Source organism: Portunus trituberculatus, chromosome 44 (assembly GCF_017591435.1).
Source record: "Portunus trituberculatus isolate SZX2019 chromosome 44, ASM1759143v1, whole genome shotgun sequence".
Taxonomy (NCBI): Eukaryota; Metazoa; Arthropoda; class Malacostraca; order Decapoda; family Portunidae; genus Portunus; species Portunus trituberculatus.
This window is the reverse complement of record NC_059298.1, coordinates 15,234,121-15,257,155: the sequence shown is the minus strand read 5'-3', so window position 1 is coordinate 15,257,155 and position 23,035 is coordinate 15,234,121. Positions and strand designations below refer to the sequence as shown.

Here is a 23,035-nt window from a genome sequence, read left to right as displayed (position 1 = left end):
CTTGTATTAGGGAGGCGGACAGAATAGGGGTGAGAAACAAAAGAAAGTCTTGTGCAGAGAGGCCGCGGGAGGAGGGGAAGCATGGCAAGTTTCCCTCTTGCATGAAAATTAAGATAAACTCCGGGAGGTAAGTGTCAAGAGAGGGAGAAAATGATAACTGATAAGGAGCAAGTAGCATGATAATGGTGAGATTGTCAGAGAGTGAACAGTGTTTGTTTGGCTACAGCAGTTTTCGGGAACCATCCACCGCGCTCCTTAGTTTACCATCCTCCTCTGTCAGTTCTACCACCATCGCCGATTTACTCGTAGATCATATCCGCGACTAAAGGCAAGTTTTTGAGACGAAACAACGCTTAATAAGGTACTCTTTTTAAGGTAAGCTAAAAAAAAAAAAAAAAAAAAACACAACACCCCTGTCAACCAGTATCCATATCAACACAGATGGATATAATATGGAAATAACCTGAACCTCTTTCGAGGTTAAGGTCGATTTACACACATCAGTGACGTATCAGTGCCGCGTCCGCTCAGTGCTTCAGTGTCAGTGAAAAAAAAAATCGTTACTTTGAATTCAACCGAGGCAATTAAGAAGTGTGGTCTCAGTCCTACCCGAAGATCGGTCTATGAGCTCTGAGCTCGCTCCGTAATGGGGAAGACTGGCTGGGTGACCAGCAGACGACCGAGGTGAATTACACACCAACTAGGACAGATTTTAATTGTGGAATATAGGTGTTCCGCATATTTCTTTTATTTGAGTGGTTATCTTTTAGCATCTTGATTACTAAGTTTAGTAGATATAATGCCACTAACTGTATTTTACGTTTCTTAGTGATTTGCAAGAAAATATGGGGATATGCCACCACCTCTACCATATGTTTTAATTTAAGCTACCACCACATACTTACAATATTTGCACCTCCAACTTAGTATTAGCTTCACCAGCATCTACTGTGATCGTTTCACAAGCATAGCACATACCACTTACTTTACTAGAACCACTACCATACCACATTCTTCACTAGAACCAAGATGTATTAGACTAGAACCACCACCACTTACTTTACTAGAACCTAGTATTACCACCACCACCACTTATTTACTACAAACACCACCACCACTTACAAAATACACAGTTTCTTACCTTTAAATGCTGGTGGATGGCCGATTCCCTGGCATCTGTGTCCTCGTGATGGCAGATTCTGATCAGGAATTGCATCCTGTTTTAAATTTCTCACAGTTCGTGGAACCGGCAAATTTAAAAGCTCGTACTTCAGATTTCGTTCAATCTGGGCTGAACTAAAATGTCGTTCACAAACCACAGCATACTTAATATTAATATGGTCTGAACGGAAACACTTATGGATCCACTGTCTAGCAAGGTTATCACTAGATGGGAATTTATGGTATCTTAGGTTGCTGTCCTTACCAGGTGTACATCCAAATACAGCGCACACTCTTGCTTTACCCATTTAACTATTAATATCGTAATACAAAGCCCGTGAAAAGTACACAATTGCTGATAAAATCTGTCACACGTGAACACACCACCACAACACTAGACGTAAACAATACACATGGTGACGTCAGCGGTTCCAATAATGCCGAAGTGCGTTCACCTCTTAGTCTAATACATCTTGGGTGGGACACTTCATGCCACACGTACTTGCATTTGTGTGTGTGTGTGTGTGTGTGTGTGTGTGTGTGTGTGTGTGTGTGTGTGTGTGTGTGTGCGTGTGTAGCGCATAATGTATGTCTGTGTGTCAGTAAACGTTTGCAGCTACTATCTTTCGGACTACTACGACCGAGCTCCTCGTCCTCGTGTGTTTTTAGAATAAATAAGGTGGGTGTGTGTGTGTGTGTGTGTGTGTGTGTGTGTGTGTGTGTGTGTGTGTGTGTGTGTGTGTGTGTTGCGCTTATGTATGTGTGTGTCAGTTAACGTCAGCAGCTCCTACCTTTCCGACTACTACGACCGAGATCCTCGTCCGGAAGATACACATCAACAAACAAGCAAACCCATCACTTGTCCCGTATTCCACGCCTTGGCCACTTGTGCTTGTGGCCACCACAAAATAATGATCAAATGTACGACACATACACTTATATGGGTCCATTCACATGGGCCACTTTTTTTGTGGTAGCCAGAAAAAAGTGATGAGATGTGGCGGACGGAGCCATTTCTTCAACCACCTCAATGTGACCAGCTATAGAAACCATTTTTTTCTTCAAATGGCAGCGTACTCACGAGCCGCTATCTGTTCTCTATTTCCCACTGCTATGGCACTGTTTTATCCTATCTGTCACAGCATCAAGCCTTTCCCTGAGCGGGAAAAAGACCTAAAGAGTTGTTTGGCTGCAAAATAGTTTGCAGAGAAGAGACCACCACTTTATTATTTACATATGAAAGAATACAGAGATAGACAAAAATAAATAAAAAATGTGCGAAATGATCCACGCAGTAGTCTGTTATATTTAACAATGGAGTGTATCCAGTACTTCCTTCACTTTGTGCTTCATCTTTACATGGAGGTGGCATTAGACAGCTAGCGAAACGATAGTTTACTCCCAGACAGGTAGAATAGCACTAGTTCTGATCTGGACTGATCTGGTCTGCCCAGTTCTGGTCTGGATCAGTTCAAAGGTAGTTGTGAACTCGCTGAACGTTCCTTTGTATCTCACAACTCAAGGAGACAGTCACAGCTTGCCCTCTAAAGACAACTCTCTCCCTTCACACAAAACTATACGCCCTTACCACACACACATACTCCTCACTTAAAATACAAAAATGCGACTCCAAAACCAGCCTCTGTGGAGGGGACCATAAATGTCCCCAGGTCGGACTCTCTCTCAGTATCGACCATAAATGTATTGACACCTCCTCAACTATTCTTCGTTAACTTCTGCAACATTCGTGGTCTTAGATTTAATTTTCAATCTATAGAACACCACTTCTCCTCTGCTAAACCTCGTCGTCTTTTCCTCACCGAAACACAGCTGTCTGAGGCAACTGACAGTAGCCCTTTTCTGTTTCCTTCTACTTTCTCTATCTTCATTCTCGTTCCAAAGCTGGATGTTGAATCTATGTTGGCAACAACTTGACTTGCTCTAGTTCCCACGCTCTTGAATCTTCCGAGTTATCCACCATCGGGCTTCTACTCAAAAGTCATTCTAACTAAATTTATCTGTGTTGATTATTTCTCCCCTAACTCCTCTGACTATAAGAAATTCTTTGACTATTCAACTTCTAAAGTGGAGCACATTCTGTCTCTCTCTTATCTTTCACGGAGATCTCCATCCTTGCAGATTTCAATGTTCACCACCAGCTTTGGCTTTTCTTTTCCTTCACTGACCATCCTGGTGAACTAGCCTCCAACTTTGCTATCTTCCATGACCTAGAGCAACTGGTGCAATACTCTACTAGTATTCTTGATCGTCTTGGAGATACGCCCAACATTCTTGACTTTTTCCTTATATCTAATCCTTCTGCTTATGTTGTTACCCTATCTTCTCCGTTGGGCTCCTCCGATCACAATCTCATTTCTGTATTTTGTTCTATTTCTCCAATCCCTCCTCAAGATCCCTCAAGGCGGAGGTGCCTCTGGCGTTTTGCCTCTGCCAGTTGGGGGACCTGAGAGGTATTATGCTGATTTTCCTGAATGAACTGTGTCAGAGACCCAGCTCTGTGTGCTGAATCCAAAAGAGGTGATAGTGTCTGGCATGCAGGCGTACATTGTTCATTCTTTCTCTCAACCTAAACCTTCTAAACCTTGATTTAATTCAGCCTGTTCTCGTGCTATACATGATAGAGAGGTTGTCCACAAAAGGTACTTGAGTCTTTCATCTTCTGAATCTCACGCACTTTATATTTCTGCCCGGAATCATGCCAAGTCTGTTCTTCAACTTGCCAAATACTCCTTCATAAAGAGAAAATGTCAAAATCTTTCAAACTCAAACTCCAAACTCACCTCGTGACTTTTGGCATCTAACTAAAAACATCTCCAATAATTTCACTTCATCTTTCCCTCCTTTATTTTATCCTGATAGCACCACAGCCATCTCTTCTGTCTCTAAAGCTGAACTCTTCTCTCAAACCTTTGCTAACAACTCCACCTTGGATGATTCTAGGTTTGTCTCTCCCTCTCCTCCTCCTTCAGACTATTTCATGTCATCAATTAAAATTCATCTTAACGATGTTTTGCATGCTATCGCTGACCTAAACCCTCGGAAAGATTATGGACCTGATGGACTCTCCTATCGTTTTCAAAACCTGTGCCTCCGTGCTTACACCTTGCCTGACCAAACTCTTCCAACTAGACTTATCGACTTCTACCTTTCCTTCTTGCTGGAAGTTTGCCTACATTCAGCCTGTTCCTAAAAAAGATGACCTATTCTAATCCCTCAATCTACTGCCCTATTGCTTTAATCTTTTGTTTGTCTAAAGTTTCTGAATCTATCCTCAATAGGAAGATTCTTAAATAAACATGTCATTTCACAATCTTTTACCTGATCACCAGTATGGCTTCCGTCAGAGCCGCTCTCCCTGGTGATCTAGTTTTCCTTACTGAATCTTGGTCGTCGTCGTTTAGAGATTTCCGTGAAACTTTAGCTGTTGCGTTAGACTTATCAAAAGCTTTTAATAGAATCTAGCACAAACCTTTGATCTCAAAACTACAATCCTACGTCTTCTATCCTTCTCTCTGCAACTTAATCTCAAGTTTCCTCTCTGACAGTTCTATTGCTGCTGTGATAGACGGCCACTGTTCTTCTCCTAAATCTATTAACAGTGGTGTTCCTCAGGGTTCTGTCCTGTCACCCACTCTCATCCAATTACGCATTAATGATTTCAGCCAAACTTCTTGTCCATTCCTGTGACAGGACTCACTCCGCGAGTCGCACACGCATTCTCTTCTGCCACTGCCACAGGAGCAATATGAAGTTGCAGAATCTGGTGGCATTGGCTTCCACTGGGACCTTCGTAATGTTACTCTTAATCTGGACGTGAGTATTGCCTGACTCCTCTCTTGTTTTACTACTTTCATTCAGTCCATGTCTTCACAGGGTGTGTCGTTGATACATTGGCATTATATTACACTAGTGCTGCCGGGGTTCAAGAAGAGTATCTCATAGTACTATTTCTGCAGGTCTTTCGACAAGCTACCCGACATTATCGTCAAAACTTATAAGCTAAGTAAGTTTCTCTTTCTCTCGTTCTCAAATAATGAATATCATATACAGTACAGTGTGTGTGTATATATACATATATATATATATATATATATATATATATATATATATATATATATATATATATATATATATATATATATATATATATATATATATATATATATATATATATATATATATATATATATATATATATATATATATATATATATATATATATATATATATATATATATATATATATATATATATATATATATTTTTTTTTTTTTTTTTTTTTTATAATGCCTATAAGAATACTTGAAGAGTATATGTGGGAAGCGCTGTTAAGCTTCCGCCCATTAGTGGCGCAGGCAGTTTCATTTATAGCGGTACCCATATTACCACCTAAGCGCATCTTTGGTGTAACCACCAAGCACCTGGGTATCCTGGGTATCATGGTGACATGTAGATAACTTCAAACCACTCGATAAATTGCAGAGCTTCAAAGTGGAATGTCGTGGGATTGGACGTCTGTCCGATCCCACTCTCACCACCTTATTTACTACGCTACCGCCTTCCTATATATATATATATATATATATATATATATATATATATATATATATATATATATATATATATATATATATATATATATATATATATATATATATATATATATATATATATATATATATATATATATATATATATATATATATATATATATAGAGAGAGAGAGAGAGAGAGAGAGAGAGAGAGAGAGAGAGAGAGAGAGAGAGAGAGAGAGAGAGAGAGAGAGAGAGAGAGAGAGAGAGAGAGAGAGAGAGAGAGAGAGAGAGAGAGAGAGAGAGAGAGAGAATATAAAACGATAATCTTTCATTATGGCTCAAGTGCATTGACAACCTGTAGTGGGGTGGTAGTATTATTGTTTATCTGGCAACAGTAATATCAACAAGAAACAACAGTCCGCCGACACTACACACTGCCTTCCGTCCCTCAACCCTCCCGTAATCCCTCTTTCCTCCTAGCCTCCCATTAACATTCATACATTTATTTTTCTTCTTTTTAATCAGCGAAACAGTGACTTCACTGTCTCCTTGTCCAGATTAGACACTAGATAGGACACACATCATCGATAGTGAAAACACCAGGATGGCTCCAGCATTGCAACTGGTTTCAGTACTAATGGCCTAGATATCACTACAACAAACTCTGCTTCATAATTATTTACCTGCTTCAAAGGAATAGATAGAATGGATTATGTCATAACCCTCACTAGCTTTCCCTGCCTCGTCCCCATCATTGACCATCATAAAGAGACTGCCTTGAAAGCGTTTACAGTGTATATAGGTACAGTACATGTATTTGAACTTTTACCTATACAGTTCCTCGATACGAGTACACTTCAAGTCCGAGGTGTCACGTCACAGGTCTGCAAAACATCAAGCAGTACAAAAAGTACTTGCACAACACAGAGGTCACCTGCAGTAACATGGTGAGTTCGAGGTTAAAAAGGCTCATCACCTACTCCCCTCAACACCTTCATACAATGGCCCATGGATACAGTGTTTTGCTCATATATATATATATATATATATATATATATATATATATATATATATATATATATATATATATATATATATATATATATATATATATATATATATATATATATATATATATATATATATATATATATATATATATATATATATATATATATATATATATATATATATATATATATATATATATATATATATATATATATATATATATATATATATATATATATATATATATATATATATATATATATCTCTCTCTCTCTCTCTCTCTCTCTCTCTCTCTCTCTCTCTCTCTCTCTCTCTCTCTCTCTCTCTCTCTCTCTCTCTCTTTCAGACTCAGTTCGGGGGGAAGCCGCCTGCTCCACATGACGGCAAGAAGTTCGTCTGTCTTGACGAGAGGTTCAACTTCAAGCCCGGAAACTGTCTTGTCTTCTCCTTCGGCATAAACAACGAGTGGTCCTTCGAGGATGACTTTGAGAAGTTCGGATGCAAGGTTAGTGGCTGACGCATCTGATCATGCTGACACTGATGTATTCACTTATCTGGACTACTCCTCTTGTAGCCCACTGCTCCCTCACTGCCTTCCTTGGCTCACTTGGTTATTTTCCCCAATTGGCTTTACGAGCCGCCTAATCATATAATAAAATTGGATAACACACACACACACACACACACACACACACACACCGCGTAGTGTAGTGGTTAGCACGCTCGACTCACAATCGAGAGGCCCAGGTTCGAATCCCGGCGCGGCGAGGCAAATGGGCAAGCATCTTAATGTGTAGCCCCTGTTCACCCAGCAGTAAATAGGTACGTGATGTAACTCGAGGGGTTGTGGCCTCGCTTTCCCGGTGTGTGGAGTGTGTTGTGGTCTCAGTCCTACCCGAAGATCAGTCTATGAGCTCTGAGCTCGCTCCGTAATGGGGAAGACTGGCTGGGTGACCAGAAGACGACCGAGGTGAATTACACACACACACACACACACACACTTGTCCTTGTCCACACACCGCGTAGTGTAGTGGTTAGCACGCTCGACTCACAATCGAGAGGACTGGGTTCGAGTCCCGGGGCGTCGAGACAAATGGGCAAGCCTCTTAATGTGTGGCCCTGTTCACCCAGCAGTAAATAGGTACGGGATGTAACTCGAGGGGTTGTGGCCTCGCTTTCCCGGTGTGTGAAGTGTGGTGTGGTCTCAGTCCTACCCGAAGATCGGTCTATGAGCTCTGAGCTCGCTCCGTAATGGGGAAGACTGGTTGGGTGACCAGCAGACGACCGAGGTGAATTACACACACACACACACACACACACACACACACACACACACACCTCGTAGTGTAGTGGTTAGCACGCTCGACTCACAATCGAGAGGGTCGGGTTGAAGTCCCAAGAAGCGGCGAGGCAAATGGGCAAACCTCTTAACGTGTAGCCCCTGTTCACCTAGCAGTAAATAGGTACGGGATGTAACTCGAGGGGTTGTGGCCTCGCTTTCCCAGTGTGTGTTGTGTGGGATGTGGTCTCAGTCCTACCCGAAGATCGGTCTATGAGCTCTGAGCTCGCTCCGTAATGGGGATGACTGGCTGGGTGACCAGCAGACGACCGAGGTGAATTACACACACACCTCACAGCAAACAGGTGTATACTTAGAAATGTTCTGCTCTTTCAAAAGCCACAGAGTTTGTTAGCCCGGTTGAAAGAGTTTTTATCTTGATATAATGTAGAAATTTTGGATATATCTTCTTGTAATCTGCTAATATCCGGCTCTGTTTGTGTAGTGACGACTCAACGCATGTTGTTTTTCTCCTCTTTGGTCAAATTTCGTCTCTCATCTATCATGAAGGGTGGTGATATTTACCTTCTTTCTTTATTTAGTCTTTGCATTTTCTTACTTTCTTCTTCATTTACTCATTCCTGTTTTATCTTTCATTCTTCTTACCTACGTGTTTCATTTATCTCAATGCTCAGGTTCCAACAACTAAGGACGTAAAAACATCCTAAAAATCCCGTGTCACTTCAACTAGAGCTTTTTGAAATAGCAGAGTTGTGGCGCTGAATGGGCCCTCCGTCCCATTCAAAGATCGGTCGCCATAGTATCTGAGCTTCGGTGACCAGCAGATATGCAAATGAATAGCACACCTCCTGGCTCTCCATTTCTCTCTCTCTCTCTCTCCCACAGGTATACGCCTATGACCCCACTATGGGCAAGGAAGACCACCAACACTCCCCTAACGTCAAGTTCTATGCCACTGGCATCGCCAACTACCAGGGCACCAAAAAGATTGGCATGGGGAATAACTGGGCAATGAGGAAAGTAAGGATCTGTAGTAGTAGTAGTAGTAGTAGTAGTAGTAGTAGTAGTAGTAGTAGTAGTAGTAGTAGTAGTAGTAGTAGTAGTAGTAGTAGTAGTAGTAGTAGTAGTAGTAGTAGTAGTAGTAGTAGAAAAGTAACAGTAGTAGTAGAAAAGTAGCAATAGTAGTAGTAGAAAAGTAGTGATAGTAATCAAAAGCATTTCGTCTGATCAACTCCCCTACTCTGACTGACTGTCTTCAGTCTCTTTCTCACCGCCGAAATGTTGCATCTCTTGCTAACTTTTATCGTTGTTTCATGCTACCTGCTCTACTGATTTTGCTAACTGCATGCCTCCCCTCCTCGGCCTCGTTGCACAAGGTTTTCTTCTTCTCATCCCTATTCTGTCCAACTTCTAATGCAAGAGTTAATCAGTATTCTCAATCATTCATACCTTTCTCTGGTAAACTCTGAACTCCTTGTGTGCTTCTGTATTTCTGACTTCCTACGACTTGTCTTGTTTTAAGAGGGAGGTATCAAGACATTTTCTCCCCAATTTTGGCTAACGCTTTTCTTCCTTCTAGAAAACCAGTCTTTTTTCTTTTTTCTTTTTTTTTTCTTTATCCTTGGCTGGCTCTCTCCTACATAAAAGTAGAAAAAGGTAATAGTAGTAGTAGAAAAGCAGTAATAGTATAGTAGTAGAAAAGTAGTAAAAGTAGTAGAAGAAAAATAGTAATAGTAATAGTAGTGGTAGAAAAAAGTTATAACAGTAGTAGAAAAATAGTAATAGTAGTAGTAGTAGTAATAATGGTGGTGGTTAAAGCTTGTAAATATCCTGAACTTTCACAGCTTTAAATAAATTTGCTCTGATGTAGGTGGTTTCCTCATCATCTAGTTCACTGGCGGATACACAATGATATAATACGAAAGATGTGGGCGAGGCAGTGATTAGGATCCATATTTAGAGTTCATAAATGGACTCTCATAAGACGGTTCTGAAAGGCCACAGAGGTGAGTAGTAGTATACACTTCTCGCCTCTTCTCACCATATTACATTCATATAGTTAATGAATGATCCGGTAGTTGGGATTATTTCTATTGTATCCTCATGTAATTGTAGGATTTTAAACAATCGCAGCCTTATTTCCAATTCACATGCTTGAATTAGTTTAGAGTATGTTATTTGGATGTAACAGCTTGTCTTTTCTGTTGGAGAAGCAACTAGGTAGATATAGCGATTGCTTAACAAGAATTTCGCGTCACCAGAGAGAGAGAGAGAGAGAGAGAGAGAGAGAGAGAGAGAGAGAGAGAGGGAGGGAGGGAGGGAGAGCATCTCAAAATATGAATTATGAACCATGGGTCTTGCTCTTCCAGAATTAAATTGACTTTTACATAGCAAACTTCCACTGCTGGCAACAGGTGGATCGCTTCGAGAACCTGGTGCTGCAGGCGGGGGAGGATGGACGCGAGATCGACTATGTGAAGTTGGACGTGGAACTTTCGGAGATAGACTTTCTGCAAGACATGCTGTTCAACTCGCCTCACGTCCTGGCCAGGATCAAGCAGATAGCAATGGAGGTCCACGACGGCTACTTTAAAGAAGGTCTGCATTTTTCCCCCTAGTGCAGTGCATAATCTTTATGTTATTCAAATTACCATTGTTGTCAGTGTCAAGTGGAAATGAATCAATCATAATAATCAACTTTGCCCTCAGAAAATGCGCCCCTCGATGTTATAGAAATGCGTTAATGATTATCTAAATATTATACAAAAAAAAATCTTATAACTGGATAAGACGTTGCACAATTTTGAAGGCACAAATTTGAAGACAAGAGTAACGATGGCAGGGTGCGCTTACAGCAGAGGTGCTATTGTTTCTTATCGGTCTGTCCAAACGTGCTCGCCACCACAGATCGAAAAGATAGGAGTGAAAGAGTGAAAATGTTGCCATGACTAATTGATTAGATATATTGATCTCAGGTTCGAGTCGATATAACACGCCAAACATCTGAGAATACAGGTTTTAGAAGAATGAGAACACTGCTGCGTTCTGCCTGAGGAAAACAAGACAGCTTCCAAAATTTACAATACCTACCATCTTTTTTCTTTAAGCTAAAGTCTGCCTCTGCTAATCAGTATTGTGGACAAGAATGAGGGACTACAGTCACAAATATTTCCTGAACATATATATATATATATATATATATATATATATATATATATATATATATATATATATATATATATATATATATATATATATATATATATATATATATACCAGTGAAAGGGATGAATGATTGAGAATACTGGTTAACTCTTGTATTAGAGGGTTGGAACGAATAGGGATAAGAGGAAGAAGAAAGCCTTGTGCAGTGAGGCGGCAGGAGGAGGGGAGGCATGCAGTTAGCAAGATCAGTAAAGCAGTTAGCATGAAAATAGCGATAAAAGATGGAAAGAGATGCAACATTTCGGCTGTGAGAAAGAGCCTGACAGTCAGTCAGAGGAGGGGAGGTGATAAGACGAGAAGCTTCTGATTTCACCCTATCTAATAAAACTGTGCGATTTGAAACCCCCCTCCCAAACATACGAAGAGTATTCCATACAAGGACGGATAAGGCCCTTGTACAGAGTTAGCAGTTGGAGGGGTGAGAAAAACTGGCGGAGACACCGCAGAACACCTAACCTCAAAGAAGTTGTTTTAGCAAGAGATGAGATGTGAAGTTTCGTTAAGATTATGAGTAAAGAACAGACCGAGGATATTCATTGTGGAAGAGGGAGACAGTTGAATGTCATTGAAGAAGAGGGGATAGTTGTCTGGAAGGTTGTGTCGAGTTGATACATGGAGGAATTGAGTTTTTGAGGCATTGAACACTACTAAGTTTTCTCTGCCCAAATCAGAAATCTTAGAAAGATCTGAAGTCAGGCGTTCTGCTGCGTCCCTGCGTGCTCTGTTGACTTGGTTAAGGGTTGGTCGTCTCTGAATGGACGTGGTAAGATGTAGGGTGGCATTATCAGCGTAGGATGTATATATATATATATATATATATATATATATATATATATATATATATATATATATATATATATATATATATATATATATATATATATATATATATATATATATATATATATATATATATATATATATATATATATATATATATATATATATATATATATATATATATATATATATATATATATATATATATATATATATATATATATATATATATATATATATATATATATATATATATATATATATATATATATATATATATATATATATATATATATATATATATATATATATATATATATATATATATATATATATATATATATATATATATATATATATATATATATATATATATATATATATATATATATATATATATATATATATATATATATATATATATATATATATATATATATATATATATATATATATATATATATATATATATATATATATATATATATATATATATATATATATATATATATATATATATATATATATATATATATATATATATATATATATATATATATATATATATATATATATATATATATATATATATATATATATATATATATATATATATATATATATATATATATATATATATATATATATATATATATATATATATATATATATATATATATATATATATATATATATATATATATATATATATATATATATATATATATATATATATATATATATATATATATATATATATATATATATATATATATATATATATATATATATATATATATATATATATATATATATATATATATATATATATATATATATATATATATATATATATATATATATATATATATATATATATATATATATATATATATATATATATATATATATATATATATATATATATATATATATATATATATATATATATATATATATATATATATATATATATATATATATATATATATATATATATATATATATATATATATATATATATATATATATATATATATATATATATATATATATATATATATATATATATATATATATATATATATATATATATATATATATATATATATATATATATATATATATATATATATATATATATATATATATATATATATATATATATATATAATTTATTCATTTATTACTGGGATTTTTAACCCTTTGACTGCAATGGCGCGTTTCCATATTCATTACGCTTACTATTTGGTGATTTTATACAGCCTCAGAAACTTACGTGGGGGATCAATAATGAAGACTGTAGCTATTAATCTTCTGACTTTCATAGACTCTTCCTCCATGTCAATAAAATGGTCTAATCGTACACAAATATCAAGGTAAAAATGTGTTCAAGTATTGAAGGTGTTAAGGATGTTTTCATGATATAAGTGACAGTCTAGCTCTTCATCCTCAGTGCTAGGAATTACTTCAAAAATCCGATTTATCATCAGTGTAACCCCTGAAATGATCTTTCGGGGGAGCCTACAGCTCAGTGGAGAGCCCCCGGCAGAGTGGAAGGCCAGCGCATCACAATTAATTCATCTCGCGCTTTTCCATACCAACTTCCTCCTTGTTTTTACAGACAAAAGTGACTTCAGCCAAACGAGCAGACAACAAGTGTTCTGGCCTTACTTTATGCTGATGAGGTGTGCCAGGTTCAAGCTGATCCACTCGCGGAATGCAGGGGCTTGGAGAGAGGTGGTGTGGGCGAGGGACTACTGAGGCATCGCTCAAGGATACTGCATGCTGAACGATGGAAGAAGAGACAGGACGGTAGAAACAGGAGGAAGGATGTGTGTGTGTGTGTGTGTGTGTGTGTGTGTGTGTGTGTGTGTGTGTGTGTGTGTGTGTGTGTGTGTGTATTCAAGTTCAAGTTCAAGTTCAACAAATTTATTCCAAAACAATACATACATGTATATGAAAAAAAAAAAAATAAGTACATTCGTGGAAAGGTCTGCAGAGATAAATCTCATTATGCAGACTTATGGACATTATACAGGATTTATTTCACTCAGTCCAAAATAGTGACAATACAATCTTGAAAATCCCCCCAAAAAGATAGCATTATAAATCTAAAAATTCGTAAAGCCTAGTAATATGAAAAAATGAAAAAATGCCGTTATTCAGGAAACAGTATTGTACGCATGATAAATCATAATGCATATAATTCTATTGTGTACATACATGACCAATTATTTTGAGCATTACTGTAACGATTGAAGATGATAAAGATGCTTTTTTACTCTAAATTTGAAGCTATTGACTGACAATGTATTATATTCACATTTTATTGATAGAGGTAGTGTGTTCCAAACTTCAGGACCAAGACACATAATAGAATTTCGAAAGAGTGTAGTTCTAAAAGGAGGATAAACCATATTTATCTGGTTATCACGAGTGGCACGAAAATGTTCTTGAATAGAAAAAAAATGTCAGCATTATTTTTTAATGATTTGAAAATATCGAGTAAGAGGAAGAATTTAAGTTGGAAAATATTTCCTCTGTCGAGTCATATCATTCTTAAAATATATTTCTGGTTTTTTAGTAATACATCCAGGAAAGATAGCCATGTACAACCCCAAATACAATATATTAATTTAGAATAACACAGTGTATAGTAAAGAGTTAACATTGATTTTACAGTAAATTTATCTCTAACACGATACATTATTCCAGTGACTTTTGATAAAGTTACAGACACATTAGCAATATGTTCCCTCCCATTTGGATGATCATCAACTGTAACTCCTAAAAACTTCGTAGTTTTAACATGATTAACAAAGCGATTACCTAGTTTTGCTGGCGTTAGATTATGAATCAAAGACCTATTCTGAAACAGCATAACATGTGTTTTAGCAATATTTAATTTCAACTTGTTAACTTTAATCCAATTATTGCATCATTTAACTCCTGGGATAATTTTGAGTGAAGAACATGGAGGTCAGAATCGGTGATTGTGAAACTAGTATCATTACTGTACATAGTAAAATGAGCATTACAACTAGAATTTACAATATCATTGATGTAGATCAAGAATAAAATTGGATCTAGTATTGAGCCCTGAGGTACACCTTGTTTAATAAATTTGTACTCAGAAAAAAATATTATTACAAAAACCTAATTGTTTGCGGTTTGATAAATAACTTTTCAAAAGATTAAAACATGGTCCCCTAACACTAATATCATTTAATTTGGCTAGTAAAATGTCATGGCTTAGTGTGTCAAAAGTTTTGGAAATATCAAGAAACACACTTGCAACAAAATAATTCCTGTCTAATTCAGTATATACCTTTGAAACAAAACTCAGAATCCCTGCCTGCATAGACAAATTTTTCCTAAATCCAAACTGGCATTTTGTTATTAGACTATTGTTCTCAAGAAAACCATAAAGTCGACTTGCAATGGCCTTTTCAAAGATTTTACTAATAGATGGTAAGATGGATATTAGCCTGTAGTTATCAATCACATTTTTGCCCCCAGACTTGTGAATAGGTAAGGCTTTTGCTATTCTTAGTTTATCGGGGAAAACACCATGACGGAAAGATAAATTAATAATATGTGTAAGTAGAGTCAAAATGCTACCCAGTGTTTGTTTTAATAAAGAGGCACTAATTTCATCAGAGCCGAAAGAATTAGTTTTTAAAGATTTAATAAACCCCTCGATTTCTGTTTCGTCACATGGGAAAAGATACATTGAAAAATTAGTTGTGGGTGTAAAATAATTACAAAATCAGCGATTTGACTATCATCGTTCGTATTGAAAGAATCAAGGATATTGATGAAGTGATTGTTAAAGGCATTAGCTGTATTACAGTCTGTAATAGTGTTTAGGTTAATGGACACAATATTACTATTAGCCTGGCCAGCTCTACCCAAAATTTTATATATCATATTCCATGTTTTTTACCTTGAGTGGCTTTGATTTTATATTTATAATATTTGTTCTTAGCATTACGCGACAAGGTTGTTAGAAGGTTTCTATGTTTTTTATATCTATTCTTATAAGTCATGGGCCATTTACTTGCAAGCCTGGAAAGTCTGTGCTTTTCTTTAATGCTGCGAATTAGACCTGGTATTAAATATGTGCCACTAGAAGACGTTTTTTTTTTTTGTTGTTGATATTTAAGAGGAAAATTAGTTTGAAAGATTGCGTTATATATATTAAAGAAATTATCATAAACAATATTAGGACAATCACAACTGAGCACCTCATCCCAACTCAGCCGCGCCACGCTCTCCTCAAAGTTACTCACCCTCCTGGGACTAAAAACCCTCTTAGACACGCGTCGCGCTGGTTGTGTTGGGGTGACGTGTACATGAAAACATGACACAATTGGAAAATGATCAGATATATCAGAATATATAATATACTTTCTAATGTTCTTATAGACTTGGTTGGACCAGATGTGATCTATAATGGTAGCAGTGTTACCAGTAACTCAAGTGGATTTAGTAGTCATGGGAAATAAGGAAAATTTATACTTCAAACTTAGAAAATCGATTAGGTAGGGAGTATTCTGATTAAGTAAATTGATATTCCAATCACCAAAATTATAAACAGCAGTATATGTCTTGCAACTAATAAAATCAAGTAAACTATTCATTTTATCTGTAAAGTCAGTTAAATTACTATTAGGAAGTCGATAAACCGAGGCTTAAAAAAAAATATACACTTTTGCCACGGTTATTCACCACGGTCGTCTGATGGTTACCTAGCTGGGTGTGTTCGTGTTTATAAGAAATAGAAAAATAACTTTTCGGTGCTAACAGAACACAGTGGTGTTGACCTATTAACAATATTTTGTAAGTTTAATAAAAAGGGGGTTAACCTCACCGATCGTCACCCATCCAACCACTAACCCAGTGATACCCATCTTGTGGTACGTGTGCCGTGTGTGTGTATAGATTGTCACCTTGTAGTGACATGGGCCTTTGCCTTTTAGCGGCCCAGAGTACGTGTGTCACTAGTGGTACATTAAGGCTTTCCAGGTGGTACGGTACATGAGCACTTTTGGGATCATATGTGATTTTTTATTCAAATAAATTCATTCATTTCTCATAAAGAAATATTATTACCTTGCACAAAATAATGTGGCATCAATCAGCTGATGGAGAAGAAACAAATGTATCCCTCACATTAAATTAGATTGTGTTCCTTATTAGTTCATATGCGTGTTCTACTTGTGAATAAATTGATATTTGCTGGAATAGTGTTTTTGGAACCATGTGGTACGCGTGGTCTCCGCGGGACCTCCAAGTGATACTCGCTCAGGAAAAGTTTGGGAACTACTGCACTAACCACACACGCCTCGTTGCTTCGCTTTACTGGTCATCATCCATCCAACCACTAACTACACGCCTCGTTGCATCGCTTTATTGGTCATCATCCATCCAACCACTAACCACACGCCTCGTTGCATCGCTTTACTGGTCATCATCCGTCCAACCACTAACCAAACGCCTCGTTACTTCACCTTACTGATCGTCACCCATCCTTTCAGCTGTAACAGACAGGCAGGAGTCACGGATGGGTGTCGAGGAGGCAACCTGTGCTTGGCTGTTAAATCGCCGCTTAAAACGGTACAAACACCGATGAAGAGAATATTACTTTCATCTAATTTTACATGACAGACTGACCCTCGTCATGTTTACAGTAGTATTGTACCCCTCTCTAAAGAGAGCATGACAAGAACTTTTTTTGATATTTAAGAATGTCAGTGATATCATTCATTGATTTCCTGGAATTTAACAAGAAGGACATATCTTCAAGCAACATCATGCTGAGGGATTCCGTCTGCCCATTCCCAATGGTTTTGGTTGACGTACAGCAGGTGTGGGGAAACTACAGCCGGCGGGCCGCCTGCGCCCGTCCAAAGGAATTCATGTGGCTCGACATATGTTAGTAAATATGAACGAGGTGTACATACGCGTGGGAGAGTAGCTTTTTCTTTAAAACCTTTTACTTTGTATTTTAGGTGGGGTTAATATAGTATGTGGCGGTATAAGATTGTATTTTTTAATGTGGTCCTAGCGCAGAAAAGTTTGCCGCCTTCACTCCTGGCGTATAGCTATAATGCCTACTGCACTCTAACCATGTCATGATGTCAAATATTTCTTGTATTGCTGTTGCTGTTCATATTATTTTCTTGTCAATTTTTTTTCATTATTAGCGATCATACTTCAGATTTCTAAAACCTATTCAGAAGAACGTGTGATTATGCTCTCTCTCTCTCTCTCTCTCTCTCTCTCTCTCTTCAAAAGACTTGACAGAGCAGAAGAGGCTGTAGAAGAAAATGCTTTCTTTATAATTTCATTTTACTTGCTTATATTGGTAGTTATATAATTTTTCTCTCATACACAAACTTGAGATTCATTCCCTTAATTAAATGTAATGTAGAAGAAAAAATTGTAAAGAAGGATTTGGTATTAACCTTGACTATCATTTACTTTTATATGAGTTTACTTTAAGATCGAACCTACATTTTATGTCACCAATTCACTAATAGGCTTGGAGAGGCAGTGGAAAAAATTAGGCAGGAGATCAGTGTTAGGCCGAAGGTTGGACCTTCTGAGGGCGACAGGGTGGCTTGGCCCTCTGTCGGGAAGAGCAGAGTGGGGAAGAGAGAGCAGGCGAGCCAGACTGGGAAAGATAGTAGTCAGGATAGGCAGAGATGGCAGGTTGTGAGGGGAAGGAAAGCGGAGACAGTTAGGGAGGATAGGACTAAACCTGTTGAGTGTGAAAATAGGTTCGGTTTGTTGGAGGGGGAGGGGGAGAGTGAGAGTGGAGTGAATGAAGTGGTTGTGGTGAGTGAAAGGAGAAAGAAGGGGGTAGAGGAGAGGAGGAGGATGGTTGTGCCTAGCACACCTCAGGTGTGTGTGGTGGGTGACTCTCAGGTTAGGTATTTAGATAGCACTTTCTGTGGGAAAGACAGGGATAGGAGGCCTGGTGCAGGTGTGAAGGCAGTGAGTGAGGAGGTGCAGAAGAGGGTTGGGGGGATGGAGAGGGAGGGTGTAGTAGTTTTGCACGTAGGTGGGAACGATGTCAGAGCAGTTGGGTCGGAGGAGTTAGTGGCAAGATTTCGGGAAATGTTAGGCAAGATAAGGGAGAGTGGTAGGAGGTGTGTAGTGTCAGGAATCTTGCCTCGTGTGTATGTTAGCAGGAATGGTTGTCTAGAGCCATTGGTGTGAATGATCGGGTAAAAGGGATGTGTAAGGATGTGGGTGTCAGCTTTGTGGATGTATGGGATAGGTTCTATGGGCGAAGGGATTTGTATGCTAGGGATGGTGTGCATCTGAGTAGGAAGGGTGTGGATGTGCTGAGTGGATGTCTGGAGGGGAGTTGGGATGGAGTGTAGGGGGTGAGGTAGCAAATGCATTCCAGAAGAAAGATGCTAGACATAAATTAGATAGGATAAACAGAGATAGTGAAAAGATTAGGAAAGATTTCCAGGTGCAAATAGGAGAGAATAAGATTAGGATTCCAAATAAGGAGACAGCATCTAGGAAGGTAGCAGGACTTAAATGTTTTTATGTAAATGCCAGGAGTCTTAGGAACAAGAAGGACGAGTTATCTAGTTATATAGTTGAGGAGGACTTAGATGTTGTATGTGTCACAGAGGCATGGGTAAATGAGGAAAAGTTTAGGAAAATAGGAAAGAATATGAAGTAGATGGATACATTATGTATTTACACCAGAGAATTGGTAGGATAGGTGGAGGAGTAGTTATTTATGTAAAAAATCCTTCATTTCCAGTCAGGTTAATGGTATTAAGGTAGATAACAGAGTAGAGTCCTTATGGCTGGATGTTAGAGTAAACAAAAGTAAGGTTATTAGAGTAGGAGCTTTTATAGACCACCTAACCAGTCAGCAGATGTAGACAACCTTATGGTAGATGAGATAAATAGGGGTGTACTAGTCAGACAATTATCTTAGGGATTTTAATCTTAAGTCAGTAAACTGGGAGAGGATGGTAGGAGATGCTAGTGAAAATAAGTTTATGGAAAGTTTTCAGGATAACTATTTAGTGCAGATGGTAGATAAACCTACTAGGGGGAGGAAGGTTTTAGACATAGTACTAACAAATATTGAGCATTGTTTAAAGGAAGTTGAGGTAGGAGAGACTTTAGCAAACAGTGACCATCATATAATTAGATTTATCATTAATTCCAGTAGGGATAATATAGTGAATAAGACTAGAGTCCCAAACTATCAGAAAGGCAATTATGGTAGGTTACGTCAGTTATTAGGAGAGGTAAACTGGGAAGATAGTTTTGGAAATAAAACTGCACAGGAGATGTGGGATATTTTTAAGGTTGTAGTAAAGGGTATAGTGATGCAGTGTATCCCTTACAAAGATATAAGGCAGAGAAACAGGAAGCCATTATGGTGGACTCATGAGATAGGTAGCCAGATCAGAGAGAAGAAGAGGGCATACAGAGAGTTGCAGAAAAGTGGGAAGATGTAGATTTGATTAGGTACAGACAGGTCAGAGATGATTTGAGTAAGGTTATAAAAAAAGTAAAAGGCAGGCAGAGATAAAACTAGCTAGAGCTGGGAGTAAAGATCCCAAAAATTATATAGTTATTACAAGGTCAGTGATAAAAGAAATAAGGATAGGATTGGACCACTCAGAAAAGATGGTGTAGTAGTGGATCAAAATGAAGACATAGTAGAATTATTGAATGAACAATTTTCTTCAGTATTTACTAGGAAAGAATAGGAAATCCTGTTACAAACAGTGCGACGAGTAGTTTAAGAGCTTTAGAAAATATTGATATAAAACCGGGAATTATTAGGAAATTTATTCTTGAACTAGACGATAGGAAAGCTAGTGGTCCTGATGAGCTACATGCCAGAGTACTTAGGGAGGGTGTAGACAGTATTTCTGAAGCACTTAAGTTAATCTTTGAAAGATCACTTAGGTTTGCTGAGATACCTCAGGACTGGAAGTTAGCTAATGTTACTCCAATATTTAAAAAGGTAGGAAGGATGATGCGAATAATTATAGACCGATCAGTTTAACTAGTATAGTATGTAAGATACTAGAGAAAATCATTAAGGGTAGTATTTGGGAGCATTTAAATGAGAATAGATTAATTAGAGATACCCAACATGGCTTTAGATCAGGGAGGTCCTGTCTTACAAATTTGCTCGATATCTTAGAATATATTACCAAGGAGTTAGATGATGGAAATAGCATAGATGTTATATATCTAGATTTTAGCAAGGCGTTTGATAAGGTACCGCATAGGAGGCTAGTGTACAAATTGAGACTACATGGGATAGGGGTAGGTTAGTTGATTGGATTAGTGAATGGCTTTCTGATAGGAAACAGAGAGTAGTATTAAATGGGGCAATGTCTGAGTGGAAGGAAGTGGTTAGTGGGGTACCCCAAGGATCAGTGCTAGGACCTCTTCTTTTCTTGGTGTACATTAACGATTTAGATATAGGAATTAGTAGCAAAGTATCAAAGTTTGCAGATGATACTAAGATAGCATGTGCAGTACAGGGTGAAAAGGACAATTACAGAATACAACGAGACCTGGACAGGCTGATAGCATGGGCAGACAGGTGGCAGATGGAGTTTAATTCTAAAAGTGTCAGGTTATGCATTTAGGTAAAGACAACACAAACTTTAACTATGAGATGGAGGGATGTTGGCTAGAGGCAGTAGAGGAAGGAAAGGATTTAGGAGTAGTGATAGACAGGACTATGAAATTTTCAAAGCAATGTTTAGAAGCAAGAAATAGGGCAAATAGGATCCTGGGTTTTATAAATAGAAATGTTAGTTATAAAAGTAAGGAAGTGGTGCGTAGCTTATATAATTCCTATGTTAGGCCCCATTTAGAGTATTGCATACAGGCCTGGTCACCCCACTATAGGCAGGATATCAACATGTTAGAAGCAGTTCAGAGAAGAGCAACTAGGATGATACCAGCATTAAAGCGCCTGGAGTATAGAGATAGATTAAAGGAATTAAACATGTTTTCATTTGAGAGGAGATGTATAAGAGGGATATGATAGAGTTATTTAAAATGTTCTCAGATACAAACTACATAGATGTGAGATCTTTCTTTACCTTAGAGGAGGGAAGTAGGACTAGAAATCATGGCAGGAAGATTAGAAAGCAAGGCTGCAGGTTAGATATAAGAAAATATTTCTTTAGTCATAGGGTGGTAGACTTCTGGAATGCATTGCCAGAGACGGTTGTAAATAGCACTAGTTTGACAATGTTTAAAAACAGATTAGATAAGCACTTAAATTTATTAGATTTATAATTATGTATAGCACTGCATGATAGTTTTTATAAGAAATTTACTATAGTTAAATAAGACATGATCCCCATGTATGGGGACCACAAATTGTAAAGGATTTCGCTGCAGGACTTAGCCCTGTTAATGGGCCAAATATTTAGAATTAGTATATAATGTATTGTGTACTTGTAAGTGTATCTTTAAGTACTGATGACGAGGTCGCTGTGCGACTGATACAGGATAACCTAGATGGGCCCTGGTGGCCCTTTGTTATCCTATTATTTATGTTATGTTATGTTATGTTATGATAAATGCTGCATGAATACAGAAAGTACGTGTCAACGATGAATTCTTGGTCATATAAGTCTCAGCCGACAACCACACATCACGACCGTCCTTTTATCAGTTACACGTAAGTACAGCTACAATGAAAAGAAGCGGTAAGCATACTCGATGAAGTCAATCAGGGGACATGAAATTTGAAAGACAAACTTGACAAATTTGCTACGACAAGGTAGAACAAAAGAACAAGAAAATATTCAAATATATACACTTTTTCCTCTTTATTCATTTATATAAATCTGTTTCACTTTCACTTTCCTGTCATGTGAGTCTGCAGTGGTACAAATAAGCAGATACAGTATTGACAATTTAATGAGATAACCCTATCTAGAAACTCCCTCTCTCTCTCTCTCTGACCCTGCCT

At 37.3% G+C, this 23,035-nt stretch overlaps 1 protein-coding gene across 8 annotated transcripts in view; it reads left to right on the top strand.

Annotated features, from left to right (window-relative positions):
- The window catches only part of LOC123519048, a 39,591-nt gene extending 21,550 nt beyond the window's left edge, over positions 1 to 18,041 (top strand). For 5 of the 8 annotated variants that reach the window (XM_045280199.1, XM_045280195.1, XM_045280197.1 and 2 more), the window contains exons 7-8: positions 10,443 to 10,626; positions 13,658 to 18,041. In XM_045280199.1, coding sequence (XP_045136134.1) covers positions 10,443 to 10,626; positions 13,658 to 13,797 — 324 coding nt within the window. In that variant the 3' untranslated portion in view covers positions 13,798 to 18,041. Of the gene's footprint in view, positions 1 to 207; positions 376 to 1,796; positions 1,841 to 4,872; positions 4,996 to 5,138; positions 5,186 to 6,554; positions 6,665 to 7,074; positions 7,234 to 8,913; positions 9,049 to 10,442; positions 10,627 to 13,657 lie in introns of those variants that run through there. The other 3 variants (XM_045280202.1, XM_045280201.1, XM_045280203.1) reach the window with 3 other exon arrangements.
- Positions 18,042 to 23,035: the final 4,994 nt, after the last annotated feature.